Consider the following 19808-nt stretch of genomic DNA (forward strand, 5'->3'; position numbering starts at 1 on the left):
AGTTTGTAATATAAGGCTTTTTTGAGGACAGGTCAAATGTGTAGACAGATATTTTAGTGATTGCTCTGCTAGACTATGAATACACTATTAAATAATAAAGAATTTTAAAGAAAATATTTTGGTACATGTCTAACAACCACCCACTAATGCACTTTTAATAAATACCAAAGCAATCTGTAACTAGCTGGAAATTTCCAGCAGTTTAATGGTAATAATAACTCTTTAATTTGAGAGCAGAACACAATTTATACCCCCAAAAAATGATCAGTGCTCAAAAGCAGACATCTCAACACACAAAAATAACCACATTGGTAATCCTCAATCTTCGTTTTGAACAATTTTTATTGTATTCATCTTTCGAAGTAACTTTCTAAATGAAGGCATAGAAAGATAGTTCCTATTCCAAAAGGGTTTTTTGTTTCGTTTTGTGGCAGAATATGTAATGAGGTCCTTGGACAGTTCAGGGAATCTCTGTCACTTAACTGTAATCCAAAAAGATCAGTGGAAAATTCTGATAAACAATGGGAGTATTAAAAATTATTTATTTTCAATTTATTTTTGACATACTCGTAAAATTTATTATATTTTAATGTTTTTAAACACAAAATATGTGGTGACTTATTAAGTAGCAACCCAGTATTTCTCAGAGCTTAAAACATTACTGATTTTCTCTGCTAGTTTTTGTTTACAAGATTTGTCTTGTTATCAATTATTTGTCCAGACAATCTAGTCAGTCGTAATTAGAACCTAGTATGTGAGTAGCTTAATTAAAAAAATCGGTTATTGCACAAATAAACTAGAAATTGTATATTAAATTTCAAAAGGAGATTCAGTTCTGCTAGGAGAAAAATAAAGTACTATTAACCTTTTCTATTGACGCTTCATCATTGTTTGCAATAGCACAGTCAGCAAAATTAGACAAATTAAAATAATGTAATTCTCATCCGTAATTTTTAAAGCATATCTATTACTGGAGTAATTGCTGGATTATTTAGAAAATTTGAGAATGCTTTATTCTTCCCACCATTTTAAACTATATTTACTGTGTACAGTAATTTTCTGTAGTAATATTTGCATAGTAAATTATGCTTTACTCTGTAGGAGGTAGATTTGCAAATTAGATAATCATACCCTTTATTAAAAAGGTGTTTCAAGTAAAGCTTTTGAAATGCTATTTTAAAATATCTCTAACTCTAGTTCAACCCACAACTGACTCATACTGGATGTATTCATTACACACTACTTCAGTTCTTTGTGAATTATTATTTACTAGCATATCATACTCCAGTGTGGTGACAATGAAAGCAAGAGGCTGAGATGCAAAACTCAGTCCCACTGTCATTACTCTGATGACCATGCAGTGCTAACAAGACACAATAACATATGACCTGCTCATATAATATGGTGCATATAATCTTGTAAATGTAAACTGAACTTCTGCCTCTCATAAATATTTGTACGAGACTCAAGAATAATAAATCACATCTGCAAACACAATTCCATGTCTAATAAGCTGCTTTACCTCAGCTTCATTTATCTTCCTAGCTATTTGCAAGCTGCCTAGTTGTCTTCCTAGACTTACAGTTATTTTTATTTCTCTTCTAACCAAATTCCCAATGAAATGGACTTGCAGATATTTAATCTCTAACTGTATACTAAATATTCACACACCAGTGCATAAAAACCCACCTAAGCAGACTCGTTTACAAAGCACCCACAGTTTGCATCATTGTCAAAAAATGAGATGTGGGTGTTTATAACTTCCTTAAAACTAGCACGTTTATTAGATGCCTAACTTTGAGAGGTAGGAGGATTCAGAAAATTAATTTTAGTACAGAATATAAGCAAAACATCTGTAGTCCTATTTGTGGGAGTAGCCTGAAAAAATTTGAATCCATCATCTATTTTCAAGTTGCATTTAAATTTAAACATCTCAGTCTATTTGGTAGTTTTTTCTACTTAAATGAGATTCTGTCTGGTGACAGAGATGAAACACACTCAATATTACCAAGTAAAAATATCCATTTGTAGGAATCTAGATAGAAAGCACAGCTTTCCATGTTTTCAAGCTTGTCATTGAAAAGATGGACCTGGTACAGAAATACATGCCTCTGACAAGTCCTGTCAGCCAAATAGGATGAATCATATTCACCAAATCCCAAAACTGAAAAGACAAAGAATGAATTATGAGTCTTACAGTTTCAGTTCTAGAAGAGAGGACCTTTCAATAACAGTATGAAGCTCCTGCATGTTTATCATTAGCAGGCCATGAAGGTTGCCCAGCCACCTCCTACAAAAAACTTGCTTTCAGTTGCTTACTACTATTTCAGTCTGAAACCAGTGCTTCTGTACAAAGCACTCATAGGATATTCCATCTGAAACAGTTGTTTCCATCAAAAGCAGAGAAGTTTTCAACATCCAAACCTTTTTATGTTACTGTATCTAAAAAATGTAATGCCCTCATGTTTTTGGAAGAGTGGTTTGACAAGGGAATGGCCTTTTCTCACAAGTATGCTTTTCATTTTTTCTAGGAAAAACTTAGAAAATCCAGTCAAATTCTACTTCCTGAAAAATGTCATTTTTCACATAGTGAAAAGTTTCTTGTCAACAATTGAAAGCTCTAAAGATTCCTTGTTCACAGGACAGCTGTTTCAGGGGACAAAACTGAAAAAATCACAGGAATACCAGGAGGCTGAAAACAGAATAGTGCCTGGAATTAAAAAAAAAAAATTAAAAAATTTAAAAACAAGGGGGAAAAGGAGACCAACACAGGGAAAAACAGCTAGCAGTGGAACTGAGGTCAGATCCAAATACACTGCAATCAATCATTTTCAGAGCCTAGAACACAAGACAGCTCCAAGTCCTCAGTGGTTCTTTTGAATCACATTGGTTGCCTATGCCACTACATGCTGATCACCTGGTGCTATAACATATCTTGTTAAGCTGATCTAAACAATTGATGGTTTTATTTTTTTAAAAGGATTCTCTTCTTGTGGTCACATATACAAAGTTTCCCTATTTTATCCACATTTCTAAGTGCAGAATTCTCTCATAAATGAAGTGTTAGATTTGACAAACCCAGCAGCGAAAAAAATCTTGATACACTGAGCATACATTCTGTTGATATATCAAAGATAAACACTCATTCAGAGTAGCTGATGCCCTATCACAAGGATTTACTATTTTTTATCCCCCTGTGAGTTAGCACAACAGTGAAGACCAAAATCCTTCCCTACTCTTACTTTTAGATAGTGAATGTCATCTGCTGGTCACAGTGGAACAGTTCACTAGCAACCTGAAACTTAAGCTGTACAAACTGAAGGTATAACAACCTTCAGAAGGAAATTGCTTCTTCGGTTTTTCCCCTCTCACAATCTCCTTTAAAAATCCATAAGAAACCTACTTACTCTGTTGTTACATAAGTATAATTATATTATTTTCTTTTATGCTTGCAAACAGCATCAAAGTTCTATGTTACAATTTTTCAGGTTTTGCCCTTTGGAAACAACATCGACAGTGAGAGCTGTCAAGGGTCATGAGGCTATTACTAACAGAGCAGACTGTGTTCATTGCTTGAAAGTTGTAATTCCCAGTATGATGTTTACTTTCTTTACAGATTTAGGGCCTCATACATTCCATCTCTAAAAAGGATAAGTAAAGAGGTTTCTTCCTCTTATCCTCTATTTCTCCCTCTGGTCTCCTTTCTAACTATACATAAGTCTAACATATCTACATTACTGAGAGCTGTTTCTCTTTTTTATCTGTTCTCTGAAAATTTAAAACTCTTAGGAACAGATAAAAAGTGATATTGGGTAAGGAGCCATACAGCTGCATTTCAGCCTGGATGGGTAAACCAAGTCAATCAACTCAGTAGCCATTACAAGATACACTGCTATAGTCAGAAGCTTAGATGAACATTAGCTAATAGCATATCACCCTAATGCAGTGTAAACGTGTTAATTTTTAAGGTAATTAGGAAAATTCCATGCTAATTAATAAAATAAACAAAACCTCATAGGATCAACAGTGCTACAGAGGTTCTAGGCACATATCCAAATTAACAAAACGTTTTTTGTTTAACTGCATACTGATCCTGCAAATTCTACCTTATTATGCTAATCTTACGTGTATTATTCAAAACTTCACAGTTCCCTGTTATTCTTGGAGATTATGTTGTATTTGTAGCTACTGCAACAAGTAACGGAAAAATCTAGAATATTATCAGTTGGGAGGGTACTATTGCTTTAGAACCTGGAAGGAAACAGCTACTTTTTGATTCTGGCAGCACCAGAAAGATTATCTGTAAAAAATACTATTTCGTCCCTTTTTGAAAAGCATAGCAGAAACAGTAAAACCTTCCTAATCTCTGACCAGATTTATTATAGACCATGCACATTATAACAATCATATTTCAAAGTAGGAATCCTATAATCTTTCAGGATCAAACAAGTAGGGAAAATGTGCACGTCTTCTGTGGTTGTAATAACTGACATGGCCTGATCTGTCTCAGTAGAAATCTTACCTCTGCATAATAACCAACAGGACTTTTTCTGCAAAGATTCTTGTACTGTTAAATTTATCCCATAGCTGAAATCTTCACAGTGGAATTATAACATAAAAATGAAATCCAAATAAATATAAATACTAACCCTTCAGGAATACCCTGCACCAACTCTAATGAGCAGTTCATTCACCTTGCAGTGAATCTGAAAAAAGATATCCAAGAGAAGCAAAGCCTGCTTATTTATCTCATAAGCTATCAACTGTAAAACATAATAGTGGACACCAAATTTTTACTTCTAATGATTTTATTGTAAGTTTTCAACTATTACACTTTTCATGTTCTGAAATCATCAACCTGCCTAACTAGGAAAACTAGTGCCTATCAAATATTGCAGGAATGGGGGACTGCAAATTTATGCTCTGAGTCACCTCTGACTTGCCCTTAAATGAAGGGAAGGAGATGTATCATCGGCTCCCTCCTGGGCAACACAGTTTAAAAGTAGCAAAGCAAACACACCTATCAAAATCCTTTGTGTCAAGATGCAACAACGCACTTAGGCGCTTACAATACTAAATTGCATATTAACAGTCAATATTTTCTTTACACGTATGTAAAATAAATCCAATTTACAAATAAAATTAATAACGCATACATTCTGTTTTGAGTCAATACTCATTCATGTGCTCAGTTCAATTTAAAAAAAAAAATTCAAAACAAATTAAATGCAACCGCCCACAGAATTTTCAATCTATCCCACCAGCATTACAGAAGCTAGATGTGCTTTATTCAAATTTAAGTGTGACAGCCCCTACTGGCTGGCAAAAAATTAATAAATTATAAAGCAACTTTATGAAGATGAATAGTATACAATACCTTAGATCTTGAATTTATTTTGTCCCTCTTGTATATGTCTATTAAAGGTAGTATGTCCATTCTGATTTAGGATGGATGTCATGTTCTCCGGATTATTTTGCACCCCAGACTGTTTTGATCTGATTTACTTGATTTAAAATAATAATTATATCAAAAACTATAATTTACCTTAAAAGGCATACACATTCACCACTGCAATGTAAAGCAAATCCATTAGAATGATATATCAAAGTTGTTCTCTCAAAAATATGTATCTTTAATAATGAAGTTCTTGTAGACTTAGAGAAACTCCAGCAGACATTGAAGTCAAGGACAGAAAGACTTGAGGAGTCCTAAAAGCAAGGACTATCTGCCAGGAAATTCTTTGTGGATTTAGGGACATATACTGTCAGATTTTCACTGCTCACAAAAAGTGCAATAATACTTTCAAGCATAAATATTTATTTAAAAAATTCTCACCATGTATGCACAGAAATTGTGGTTTATCTGTAGATGTGTAAATGTATAAAGCCCCTGCACAACTGCATGGCACTGCATTTTAGCATACACTGCATGATGTAAAATTATTATGCACCTTTATTAACTACAAAATCAAATACGGAAGACTAACGATTATTTGTTCAGCTTCTTAAAGATTCAAATTTCGTCCTTTTTGGTCTAAGGTATCAAAATACTGTTACTAAGCTGTTAAGCAAACAACTGCTGCTTTAAAGGACTCTCTGCTTATCATTCAGTAACATACCAGCACAAAAAGCTGACACAAAGTACCGTCTAGACAGAAATACCCACATGCATTTCCCAGCAAACAAGCCACCCACCTCAGAAGTAAGTTATGCAAGAGGTAATAAAGCAAGAGGCTTAAAAATTCAGAGACAGTAAAGACAGTCTCATGGACCGGGCAAACTGTGCAGACTTTTACTCTTTTCCTGCTACTCTGGAATACACGTTCAAGGAGGGAGTACTACGAGAAGTTTACAGGTATCACCCCTACATGCGACTATTGCATTTTTTTAGATCATTCACCAGCCTGGAGTTTCCTCCTTTACTGTATTCAAGTTCTTACTTTTCAAAATTTCCCATTTTGATATCTCATAAGATATAACTACAGTATTAAGACCTTTGCAGATACCTTTTATGCAAAACTACGTATTATATTCTAGATGCTTTTATTTTTATTTTACCAATACCTCAACTTTCACCCTACCAAGCAAAGATGTTCCACTCCTCTATTCAGATACATTTCTATGCTGGGGATTTAACATGAACTTTCAAATGCCTTTGTTCGGTATTGCTTTCTTTTCTAAAAATTAAAAATTCCACATTTTTGCAATTTTTCCAAAGTAACTAGAACTCTTAATTAACTCTCCTAAGGAATCTACCTTTTCTATAGAAATAAAACAATTCTAACAAGAATTATGTGGACAGTTATGTGTAGTATTTGAAAAGAAGAGCTTTAATGGAAGCTATAGATACAGTTGATCTTCATGATAAATAAGCTGGAAACATACACTATCAGAAAGAATTCTTTTGCCATTTGCGGTTTATAAAGTGAGACTTTTATAGGCAATAATCTATACATGTATTTGCAACTGTAACAGCCAAAAGAGGTCAAATTAATGTACTACTGACCAAATCATGTATCAAATATGTCACTCAAGCATATTAAGCTTTATTCTTACAACAGCTAAACACAGTAGGCATGTTTCTCATTTAAAATAAGGCTCATTGCAATTGTACTTAATTTCTAAGAATGTTTTTGTATTGCCTAATAGTTAATTAATTTAAACACATTGGAGAAAGTAATTCTGTATTACTGGACTTCCCAATTTCCTGAATAATGTGCACTCAAATGGTTTCCTGGTATGTCCGTTCATACTTGGTTATTGCACTGAGTGGGATATTTGTTTTCTTTCTAGGACTTCGTCCAATCTTCTCACACAACTCCTGTGCTGTGCCTCTTTCTTTTTCTCTCACAGTACTCAAAATGTCACAGAACTTTGGCGTTTTCCTTCATATAGAAGTAACTTGTCCCTGTAGTGTCTTTTAATGATCAATACACACCTTGGCCATTTAAAGCATCCCAAGCTATTGTCCTGGGTTACAGTGTAAAATGTGCCAAAAGAAAAAAAATATATTCTATTACCATCTTCAGGAGCTGTTGTCGGTGCTCCCTGCCTCCCCCCTCTGGACTATCTCCTGTCAATGGGCACAACAATGCCTTATCGCCTGACCCATCGGTAACTCGCTCCTGGGCTATCTCCTGTTAATGGCCCATCAAGGAACTGCCTCACGACTCCCCATCCCATTGTGAGATACTCCGCCCGGGGAGGGGGGGGGAAGGAGCCAAGCAGTCCATGCCAAATAAAAACGGAGATTTTGAACACCCTAGCCGCTTTTCTTCCACTGGATTCCCAGAGGAGCTTTTCCCCCCACTGGAGTTCCAGAGGACAAGAGCTACCTGCCGAACACTGGACCTTCGGAGGAAGACCAGACTCTTTTACCTGATCGCTGCTTCCACAGAACTACACTCATCACTTCAGGAGGACTGCAGCCAGCATCTTATCGGACTGCTACTGCCACCCTAACAGGGTGTCAGGTTGTATTCCTGACTCTTGTCAGTGTAAACTAGTGGGTTGTTTGTTTTTTCCCTGCCTTGTGTTATATACATATATATATTAGTAAAGAACTGTTATTCCTATTCCCCATATCTTTGCCTGAAGGCCCGTTAATTTCAAAATTATAATAGTTTGGAGGGAAGGGGGTTACACTCTCCATTTCAAGGGAGGCTCCTGCCTTCCTCCACAGACACCTGTCTTTTCAAACCAAGACAGCTATATAAAATAATGCATCTTATATTATCTGAAGCCATTTGAAAAATTTTGATTCACATTTCCCTCATTATTGCCTCATCACCAGCTGTAAACATTGTATGGTGCAACTAGAACTGGTCAATACTCAGAAAAACACCAAGAAAACCTGAAACTCCTAACTTCCTGTTACCATTAAAAGACATTTAGATGTGTGATAGAGATAGAGTTTGAAAGATTGTTAAGAGAAAACTGTATCAGTCTTTTGAAATCAGCTCAGTGACATTAGTTTCCTACGCTTTTTTTGAATGGTGTATAAAAAGTCAGTTCTCCTGGAAAGGCAATGTTCTTCTGGATGATATTTTGTAAATATGTGTCAAGAAGAGTACAAATACTTGGAAGATGGAACAAGCTTCCCATCCCTAAATATGTTGTTTATATCCAGTAGGGAGAGAAGAGAGAAATTCTAAGGAGTTACAGCTCAAAAACATCGATTAGCATTATTCACAGGGACACACTATATTTACAAGAATATCACTTTCTATAAGACAAGAAAAAAGCTATCTCACACTCAGTTAAGCAGAACATTAGCTTCAACCCCTTCCAGCTCACACAACTCCCCAACGAGCAGACTGAAGGCAGGGCAAAAGCAGACTACACACAATCAGTGCTTTACAAGATCCTTGCACTGAGGGCACAGCAGACTGTAAAATTCCTTTGGCTTAGAAATGGTATTTGAAAAGGCCAAGACAAAAAAGACAGCAAGGACATCTTAAGCTACTAATCATACTGTGGGAAACCACAGTATTATTCCCATCCTCCAGCAATTACAGACGTATTAGATCAGTAAGAAAAAACAGACTGGAGGTGTCAGTGTGGTTCATGGCTCATGTATCAACTGCATATTCTTCACTTATACCTACAAGTTTTCAAACAAACAGCAAACTTTCAGTAATTACTCAAAAGTAATTAAACATCCACAAAAAGCAGCCTGAACTCTGACCTTCTGCATCTATGCATACTCCTTAAGAACAAAAGCACTTTTTTCTTCTTACCATCCGGCCTTTGGTTTTTTAATGCAAAACAAAGCAACTGATCTTTTCCTGGTTTCACCAGAAAAAGTTACGGTTGTATTTGTATGCAACACCCCACCACCACCAGCAGCATTAAGAAAGTTACTAAAAATAACTCGCATTTGCGTTTCAAGCACAGGGACACAAAATTTACATCTTCAACCTCAAAACTAATTTCCAATTGCCCAATTTCCCCCTTCCAATGCAGACTTCCCTCTGTTGTTAAAAAAGCACAAATCTTCCTCATTTTTCATGGAGATGTAACAAGGAGGAAAAGCCTAGAATCTTGAAAATCACCACCCAAAAGATAAAAGTTTCAAAAAGTCTTAAGAAACAAACAAACAAACAAGAGTTTGATATTCTTTTTGTTTGTTTGTTTCATTTCAGATATAATTGATATTACTTACCTCAAAGAACTCATTAATAGCCACTCTTCTTCGTCCTAATTTCTGAGAGCCCATTGGGCTAGGATTAGTCACGGGAATCTGCTACACCAGATTTAACCCAACAGTGCTTAAAAATACTGACTACAAAGTAACAACACCATGACTTCAAGTGTTGAGCAGGGCTGCACAGTTAATTTGAAACTGCTACTTCAGACAAACGTTCATCTAAAGGGCTTAAAATAAGTATTTGCATTTTCATGTGTTCTTAGCTTGAAACGCACGGATTTATGAACCTCTTTTTTCAGGTTTTCAGACGTGCAGCTACATATCGGCCTAATTAAAATTCAAACAGCTGCTTTGTAACTACTCTGCATGTACTAATGAAGTACACTCTGCTGTAAACCCATCAGAGAAAATATTTAAAATGCTAAGCTCTAGAGGACTTAGCAGAATATGCCATTGTGTAACCTTGTGATGTTCAGTTACCCAGGGCAATGCAGCAAGCCCAAAACTGCCAGGGCTGTGCTCATATTGAAGAGCTATTGGCTGTAACTTTCAAACACAAATGTACAGCAAATAAGAACTCCCACCTCAAAATACTCTGGCTTTGCTCTATGCATCACTTTATTTTTCTTTCAAGGACTTCCTTATAGTATTTCAGTACAGCCAGGGTATTTGGTGAAAGCAAATAACTGGTTTTCAGTTCTTAACACCTAGTCCCAAGATCATTAAGAGTTCCAAGACTTTTACAATAAATGGGGGGAAAAAAAAAAAAAAACAACAATCACCAAAACCCTTCAACTATGCAATTGTGCAAGGACATTTCTGTCAACAAAATGTTCAAAATGCAGATAAAGCCACCATGCAATAATAGCAACTCTCCTTTTTAATAAGAACAGTGCTAAAAAAGGGTAGGATTCAGAAGCTAAATCACAGCAGACTGGCAGGTTTTCAGAAGCCTGCAGAAAACTCATCAAACCAATTATAGCATTGTACACCGTATATCTGACCTTCTTACATCATGGTGCTTCTGTCACAGCTATATCTCAGACAAGATTTTCCAGCACAATATCTGCTTCTTTTTATATTTTAATCTTTAAATAATGAGAGGCCTAACAGTTAATGGAATATATAGTCATAAAGGAATGGGACTTTTCAGATTGTCTTCACTTATTTTATACCAGAAGTTGAATTCCTACATCTGTTCCACTACAACTAAAAAAAAAAAAAAAAAAAAAAAAAAAAAAAAAAGTGAAAAAAAACCCCACCCCACACACCACCAACCACCATCATATGTGTTTCTGTAAATGTTTAGGGTTTGTTTGCTTTTAACAGATATTTAAGAAACATAGAGTACCAGGTTGGAAGGGAATTCCAAGATCATCTGGTCCAACCTTTCTTGGCAAAAAAAATCTAGACAGGATGGCTCAGCACCTCATCCACTCAAATCTTAAAATTGCCCAATGTTGGGGAATCCACAACCTCCCTGGGAACATTATCACAAAGGCTGATTGTTCTCATTGTGAAAAACTTTCCAATTCTGTCCAAGCAGAATTTCCTCAGGAGTAACTTGTACCCATTACCCCGCATCTTTTCCATGTGACTCCTTGTGAAAAGGGAGTCTCCATCTTCTTTGCAGCCACCCTTTAAACACTGGAATATGGTGATAAGGTCTCCCCTAAGCCTTCTTTTTCAAGGCTGAACAAATGCAGCGCTCTTAGCCCCTCCTCATATGCCAGGCTTCCCAGGCCTCTGACCATCTTTGTAGCCCTTCTTTGGACCCTCTCCAGCCTGTCCATGTCTTTTTTTGTATAGCGATAATAATAATTTAGATAAAGAAAAAAGATGCAAACTATATATTTGACAGGAGAAATTACAACTCATGTTTTCTTTATTAAATTACACAAATTTAATTGTTTATTAAATTATACAGCTTTGGGTTAAGTTTTTTTAATTGGATGGCCTATGTTAGTAACAGTATGAAACAAATAATTAATATTAAAAATAAAATTAGCATTTTGAAATTTGTCTTGCAGTGGTTAGTTGAGAACAGACATAATGTATGGATACATATCATATCCACTACTCTTTCTTTCAGTGTCATCAACTGGAGTATTATCATCTTCTAATTAATCCACCTTAACTTCAAAATTATTTCGACTCTACTTTGTTGCTTTTGTTGCCACATTTTCAGGTTACATATCAGGCACTCTACCAGTATATTTAGCTACCCGATACTTTCTTTTGGAGAGTGCTTTTTTAAGTGCTTTATTGATAACAGTCTTTAATATTTCCAAAATATATTTTGACAAAAAAAATCCCAATTACACAATACATTTTAAGTCTTATAATAAAAACCTGTGTATTCTAAATCACTAACATTAAGCATGTAGAGTTATCTCCAACAAACAAAGCAGAATTATTGGTAGATGTATCCAAAGAACTGGCCTATAGTAATACCATACTTTAAAATATTAAGTAATTGGGTGTGACTGAAAAAGAAGCTCTTTCACATTTATGAAGGTATATTTTGTAGACTAGAAGATATTTTAATTCCATTTTGGTAGTAGATAGTGCCTCATTAAGCTAAAATCCAATGTGTATCTCTGATAATACTAGATTTGATAACAAACATTTCTGTAAGATTAGAATAATCCATTCCTGTACGTATTTCAAATTCCAAATATCTGCTTCAACAGGAGATACAATCTGAACAATGAGAATATTAAGATTTCCTAGATTGGACATACTATAATTACACTATTTAGTCTGTGATGCCTTCCAAGATATCACACATTTTGTTCACTTTTTTTTTTTTTAAAAAAAAGTACCTGCATTACAGATGACAGTACAAACATACTAAATTGTATTATTATGCATACTAATACAGCACATAATTTTCAGCTGATATAAAGCCACATTTCTCTTATTGCTTTACATCCATGGAGATCTGACCCAGTGTCTTTCATAGTCTGACTGTTTCACATTCATTTTAGAGTATTCACTTTCCACCTCAACAAATAATTCTGTTGATTTCTGGGATTAAGTGCAAGGATCACAATGAGGTCTGATGAAAATGGCTATAGGACTGCATTTAAGTTCAGGATTTATATAAGAATTAAAAAGAATAAAAATTTAATCTGATATACATAAATAATAAATATAATATTTAAAATGTTATAAATTATGTATTACATAAAACTACATACAAATGTAGTGAAACACACCATGTTCTTATTTACATTGCTTCTACAGAGACACATTTTACTGGGAAAGAATGATTCATTGAACAAAATCCTAATATAAGCCTACGAAGACTTCTTCTACCTATGTCTGAATTATATATGTAAAGTCGGGCAAGTAATGTGTAAGTATGCAAAAAATTTGTTACTAACTCTCCATTTAAATTATTAAAGTCAATGATCTTTGTGAATGTCTGCTAAAGAAAGTTCTCTGAACATATGACTACATAGGATTAAGTGCTATCTATACCATTAAACATCAACATTCATTTTGGCAACATGACACAAAGGCAACTAAAATGGCCTTGAAGGTGCAGCTACAAAGCCTTGCCAAAGCCCTGACAGTCTGTTTTGATTTTTTAGAAGGGTGCAATGGAAACATAAGCACAGAAAGAAATCACAGCAACTACCAAAAAAAAACCAAAACCCAACCTTACCATACAGCAAATTCCCAGAACGATCCACTGTAAACACAAGCAGACAACACTGATTTGATTGATCAGCGAGTATCAAATTTTAAAAACCTTAGTATTTCTTAGCAGTCAGTAACTGCTCAAAAACCATTTACTCGCACCCATACATTAATGAAAACCATGTGCCTTTTTTATACATTTGGTTTTACACAATCAAAAACTGTGCACAGCACAGATTCTCATGTGTCAGAAAGAGTTTCAGACTCAGTTTCTCTAGAGTCAGAAAGATTATTTGTCTTGGCCACTGAGAACATACCCGAGTGTCTGCTGTACAAGACAAAAAAAGAAAGCAATCCTTGCCTTCAGATCTTACACTTTGGAAGACAAATGGAGAAAAGTTTTTCTCTCAGAGGAGAAAGGAGTTCAGGACTGTGTCCCTACCTACCGTTCAGGATGACACCCTTCTCTAGACACTTCCATATAGAATTTCACTGCTGGCATGGAATTTGCTTGTGTAAATACTAGAGAATCCTACTTTCTTGTAACTTTGTCTGTGCCAGGTAAACATCCTTCTCTATGCTCCCTTCCCCCATTCTCTTCTGCCCTTCCTTCCCTGCTGATCCACCTATTTGTTGAAAACAGATCAAAAAAGAAAGCAAAGGGAAAAAAATATCAAAGAATTGGTATTTGGCAACACAAGAAACAGTATATTAGTCTTACCATCAGACTTTATTTTCTGTCCCTTCACACAACAGAAGCATCTAGGGACCAACAAAGAACAGAGCATCACCGACATACGTAGCCCTGAGTCATAGAGCAGAGTCCCAGCTGACTGGCCTACATCCGTCCAGCACCAGTATGCAGAACCTTTCCTAGTATTGCAACCATGCCCTGTCACAGGAGAAAAGTGACTCTTCAAAAGGGAGGGGTTTTCAGATCTTCAAAAACCTTCACTATGTCATCCTTCCCTCTCTCAAGTCCAAACTGCTGAAAGCTCAAGAAGGGGGGGAAGATATATGTTTTATCTGTCCTTTTTAATGATGTAAAGCAGTTCATGTAAAGCAGAACATCATGGAATTAAAGTTTGCGAGTTTACCACCTGCTGTAAAAACAAGAGGGAAAAAAACCCCACCTTATGCCATTAGAAAGGCATACCTCACTTTCAGTGGTCTGCTGTGCAGTGGCTCACTAGAGACCAAAACCCCATTTGTGACTGGCCCAGAGATAAGTATTTTTCATTCTACACCACAGACCAGTATAGTTTCCAGTAGCTGTAAAAACACAGGTCCAGCTTGTCTGCTTTTCAACACTCCATGCACTATTTAGGTCTAAAGAAAAATTACTTCAATAGCAGACAAGATAATCTTTTAATTCCTCATATTAACAATCTGTTTATATATAAAAAGCAAAAAATCTAATTTTCAAATGCAAATAAATAAATCTCACTAGTCCCTGAAATAAGTTAACTATTCATAATTCTTTTTTTAATAAGGAACAGATTTCAAAGTATAGCAAACATTGATGAAACAATATTACCTATAGACCGCTACGAAAAAAGAATGTTATGTTCTTTTTTTGCTTTTTTTTCTGACATCCCTTTTCTTCTTTTTACTTAAGAAATTAAAATTTATGTTACAGATTTAACAAGACCTACTGGAGAAATAATGTCAGCATTTTAAATTTGACCTTTAAATTTGACCTTCAGCATGTCTTCTTTGGGTTTTGTTATTCTTGCTGTTGCAACTTTTTGAATGTTAAAAATTTTTGACAGCTTATATATCTGATATTCTTACACATTTGGAATGTGTAACCTATGCCTAGAGCTAACACACACCTCTATAGATGAGGTAGTCATGCTATCTTGTACCAACCCAATTGTTTTATACTCAGAAATGTCTCCCATTAATAACATTACATATAATTTAGACCTACCACCTTGTTTATCTATTATTTTGCTCTTGAAGATATGGGATCAATCTGAGGAATTTGCTGATATCCTCTGACCAAAAAAATCAGGAAGCTGCTATACTCCTGAAAGTAGCAGATAAACTGCATTTACAGAGTATATGTAGCAACTAATTGTACTTGCCTTCCCAAGTTAACATAATGAATAAAATAAAGATAGTCTAAAGTGCAAAATAGCTTTTATCTTGTCAGCAAAGCTAGAGAACATTCCTCATAGAACTCAAAAGAACCATTACAAAGACACATCCCTGATTTCTCCAAGACTATTGCTGTCACTAATACTAATCTGGTCCTTTTGTGTGTCCTTCACAACTGCAATCCAACCCACTGGCTCACATAATTCATTTCAAATCAAGAATACATTTGCTGTACAAAGATGCAGTACCCTCTGACCCAGTCTGGGGTCCGACTGCCTGCGAGGCAGCTTTCCAGAAATGGGCCTGAGGCAGTAAGGTGGGCATAAGCCCACAGTGTGACCTGGCAGCAAAGAAGGGCAATAGCCTTCTGTGCTGTACTGAAAGCTACGTAGCCTGGAGTTACTGTTTTTCCCCTTTACTCAGCACTTGCTGTATAGAATCATAGATCTGGACTGGAAGAGACCTTAAAGATCACCTAGTCCAACTCTCTGCCGTGGGCAGGGACACCTTCCACCAGACCAGGTTGCTCACAGCCCCATCCAATCTGGCCTTGGACACTGCCAGGGAAGGGGCAGCCACAGCTTCTCTGGGCAACCTGTTCCAGTGTCTCACCACCCTCACAGTAAAGAGCTTCTTCCTAACATCTAATACTAAATCTACCCTCTTTCTGTGTGAAGCTGTTGCCCTTTGTCCTATCACTACCCTCCCTGATCAAGAGTCTCTCCCCAACTTTCCTGCAGGCCCCCTTTAAGTACTGGAAGGCCACTGTAAGGTCACCCCAGTGCCTTCTCTTCTCCAGGATGAACAACTCCAACTCTAAACTCAACTCTCTTCCTGTAAGAAAGACTAAAATAACATACAAAAACATTCACAAACTTAGAAATATTTTGCATAAGTGCAAATTTGCACTTTGAAATTTGATTCCATAAAATGCCATTTTGTGATAAGATGCATTTCTTCTCAGAGAGTCCTGTATCAAATTTAACAGCAAAAGCTGTCTCTTCATTTGCTACGAAGAAACCAACCTCATGCCTAAAAACAAGCTGTGATGTAGCTCCAAATAGGAATGAATTCCTTATTTAAAATTCAAACACCTTACAAGATATACAGGAAAAACAATAGATTTGCAGAGCTAAGAAATAAAAAGGGTATTTTTGCTCACTGAAGTGATTTGGCAAGCATGGATTACTTCCAACAGAAGTGAAGACAGCACAGTTTTGAAATGTGAACTGATAATGCTTATTAAAGCAACTGCTAATTTAGCCTAACTATCATCAACCATCTTTTGTTAGTACTGCTGTTCTCCTCTGACACTGAGGAAATCCACGTGACCCTCCAAAGAAACACTTGTGTTGTAAACTTGAACAGAAGAAAATAAAACTCATTAAGCAATTTTCATAATGGGCCTGCCAGTGTTATTGTTGTAACAGGGTAAATATTAATAGTCACTGGTTGCCAAAGTATTCCAACTCTATATACCTTTAATTTGACCATTCTTTTGTAGCATGAATTATTCAATGATCCTAGGGCAAGAATGTGCATGCAAATAAGCTGTGCTAATGAAATATCAGCTATACCACCAGCAGCCACATCTTGAAAGATATTGGAGAAAAGCAGGGGATTGTATCAGGCATTCTCAGGAATGCAAGTCCAGGATGACAGCTGAGGTCTTCTACTTCTGTTTGGCCTATTAGTTAGTGCTTGGTTTCATACCTTGTCCTTCACAACTGACTGTAATTCAGATGCCACAGTACTCTGCATTAAAGTGCATCACAATTCCATTACAACTGGATAATAGTCTTAAACACAGGCAGGGAAAATCTTTAACTGGCTCAAGAACTCTGCTGGAACCTTTTTCAAACTATCATATGCCTCTTGTAATATTTTCTATGCTCTTCCTTATATAATGCAATAGTAACATTGTATGGACACAGACATTAGGAAGAAAACCATTTTTATTTACTCGTATTTACAGTCAACTTTGCTTTAAGGACTTCGTAATTTTATGGCTCCCTCAGTATTTATATCTCAAAATGACTTTAAATGAGTCATCCTAGAAACTGTCAGCCCTTAAAAATTAAAATAAGGATGAGCTGCATGCGTTTTCTTTTGTTTGCTATTCTTCCTCAAGCTCATGCACAATGAGCAGAATAAAAATTGCTCACACAACATGGAGAAAAAGCAGCATCAAAAAGCACACATAAGAAACTGATAAGAATTTTACACTGTATTCCTTAAAGACAAGAATGTTCAGGAGTTTTATATAGTGAGAGAGAGACTGTAGATTTAATATCCAAACTTACAGAATGATAATAAATTAATTAAACAGATTTTTCTGGCCTCACAGGCAACTAGCACTGCAACCCTTCTATCCCAGCACATTTTTATTGTTAGAAAGATTCACTTAAAGCAGAGTGGCACAAATGAATTCATCAACATCACTGCTATTATAATGAATCATTAATATCGTAGTGAAAAATTTATTACTATGAATAATACTTTCAAAATGATGAGACAGAAAATGAAGCATTACTCTGCAACGTATCAGAGAGAATCAAAATGATGTTATGGAACTTGGCAAGATAAAAAAATACCATTTTTTATTCTAAATCTTTCTAGATGTCTTTCCAGATGTTTTACCTTTATTTTATTTTCTCATCAAACATTCATATTTTAGATGAAGAAAAAACAGACATGTTAGGCAATATTCTTCCCTTCATATAAATAAAACGTCCAAGTATTCCCATTACTTTGATCACAAAACCAGTTCGGCCCTCAGAGGCACATTTTTGTCTTAAAAACATTTATTTGAGCTTATCTGATTTTGAACCAAAACCCCTCCTTTGCAACAAATATAAAGTTAATTTTTCAAACTACCGTATCTACTGCATATATAGTAGAGTTATAGTAGGCTTAGATGATTAACTGACTAGACAAGATAATTTTGGTACTTGTACTATTACTCTGCTTGGGGAATTAGAAGGACTTAAAATAATAATCATCTCAACGTAAATGTCATGGAATAAAAACTTATCACAAATAGAATAATCTCTCTCTTTCCTGTGGAGTTAAAAATCAGAGTAATCAAATGTGTCTTTGAACTGCAGTACACAGAAATTGCACTGCAGCTTACTACAACTGAGTTTGGACAACCAAAACAACAAGCATATTACTGAGATGGACTTCTGCAGCTAACTAGTTTTAAAGTGAGCCCAAAACAGAAAGCACAGTACTGGAGTCCAGCCAAAGGGCCATGACGAAGAAACAGTTAAACGTCAAAGGGGGACTAAATATTCCTTATATTATTGACAGATTTGAGTTGTCCATTCTCCTAGACAGATCTGCGTATAGTACACCAAAGCAAGTAATATTATAACTATATCCTTGCTTCATCCATGACACTTAAAACAGTCAGCAGTACCTTAGAATTTGATGTGGATTCCAAAAAGCAAAGCCTGTTGCCAAATCCTTCTGCAGCAAGACACAATTTCTGTTGCTCCTTGTGAACAGTTGCAGTGCACTGCAGAACCACTTCATCATCCTACCAAAAAACAAACAAAAAACACAACAGCGGTTATGCTTCTGACCCAACAAGATCTGGGGAAGAATTTAGAAAATCATTGCTGAACTCAGGAACAGCTATCCCTGAACATAAGCAGAATCGAATCTTGGCATAATTTTTATTCTCAGAGTTGTGAATGTGGGCTATTAAAATAAAATACTATTAATAACTATGTATGTGCTTTTCCTGTTTGCCTGTCCTTGTAACAGAAGTCAGTATGTACGAAATACGAATGTTACAGGACTAAATCCTTGTAGTAATATAGTCAAAGGAGATCTTGTCAACAAAGCTGAAAGAACAGAAGCAGACCCTTACTTAAATCCCAGTTCTTCAAAGTAACATAACTATGAGCTGGAGAAGTCCTTTGCAGAAATATGGTTTAAATTAAAAAGAAAGAAAACTTTGTTGCAATTAGCCTACTTTCTAGCAAAGATCTTCTGTTTAAGATTACAAAAAAAATAGTATCACCCTGTGCATTCTGCCCATTCACTTATAAAGCAAAATTAGTGTTTCCAATAATAAATTTCACAGAAATTATTATGAAGAGGTCATATTTAACACTGTAAATAAAATATAATGTAACAATAAAACTACAGGATGAAGCACACAACAGGAAGCAAAACAGTATGAGACTACTAAAATGCATGCATTAAGGCAGGCATATTTACGAAAAAAAGTTGTTCTTACAGGCAGCATTTTATATAGGGACATTCATAAAAGGTCAAATTAAATTAATGCCTGAATTTAAATTGAACTGAGCAATTTGAAGCCACTTGTAAACACCCATCCTGAATTAAGCTGGCCTTTTACTTGGTTTAATTTACTTCACTCTAGTAATTAAACTAA

At 35.6% G+C, this 19808-nt stretch overlaps 1 protein-coding gene across 1 annotated transcript in view; it reads right to left on the reverse strand.

Annotated features, from left to right (window-relative positions):
• RYR2 (ryanodine receptor 2) overlaps window positions 1-19439 on the reverse strand; it is a 323964-nt gene extending 304525 nt beyond the window's left edge. The window contains exons 1-2 of the mRNA XM_086460401.1: window positions 19431-19439; window positions 18822-18941 (exon numbers count right to left, since the gene is read on the reverse strand). Of these exons, the coding sequence (XP_086316527.1) occupies window positions 18822-18941; window positions 19431-19439 (129 nt within the window). The remainder of the gene's footprint in view (window positions 1-18821; window positions 18942-19430) is intronic.
• Window positions 19440-19808: the final 369 nt, after the last annotated feature.

This window comes from Leptosomus discolor, chromosome 2 (genome assembly GCF_034619465.1).
Source record: "Leptosomus discolor isolate bLepDis1 chromosome 2, bLepDis1.hap2, whole genome shotgun sequence".
NCBI classification, from domain to species: Eukaryota; Metazoa; Chordata; class Aves; order Leptosomiformes; family Leptosomidae; genus Leptosomus; species Leptosomus discolor.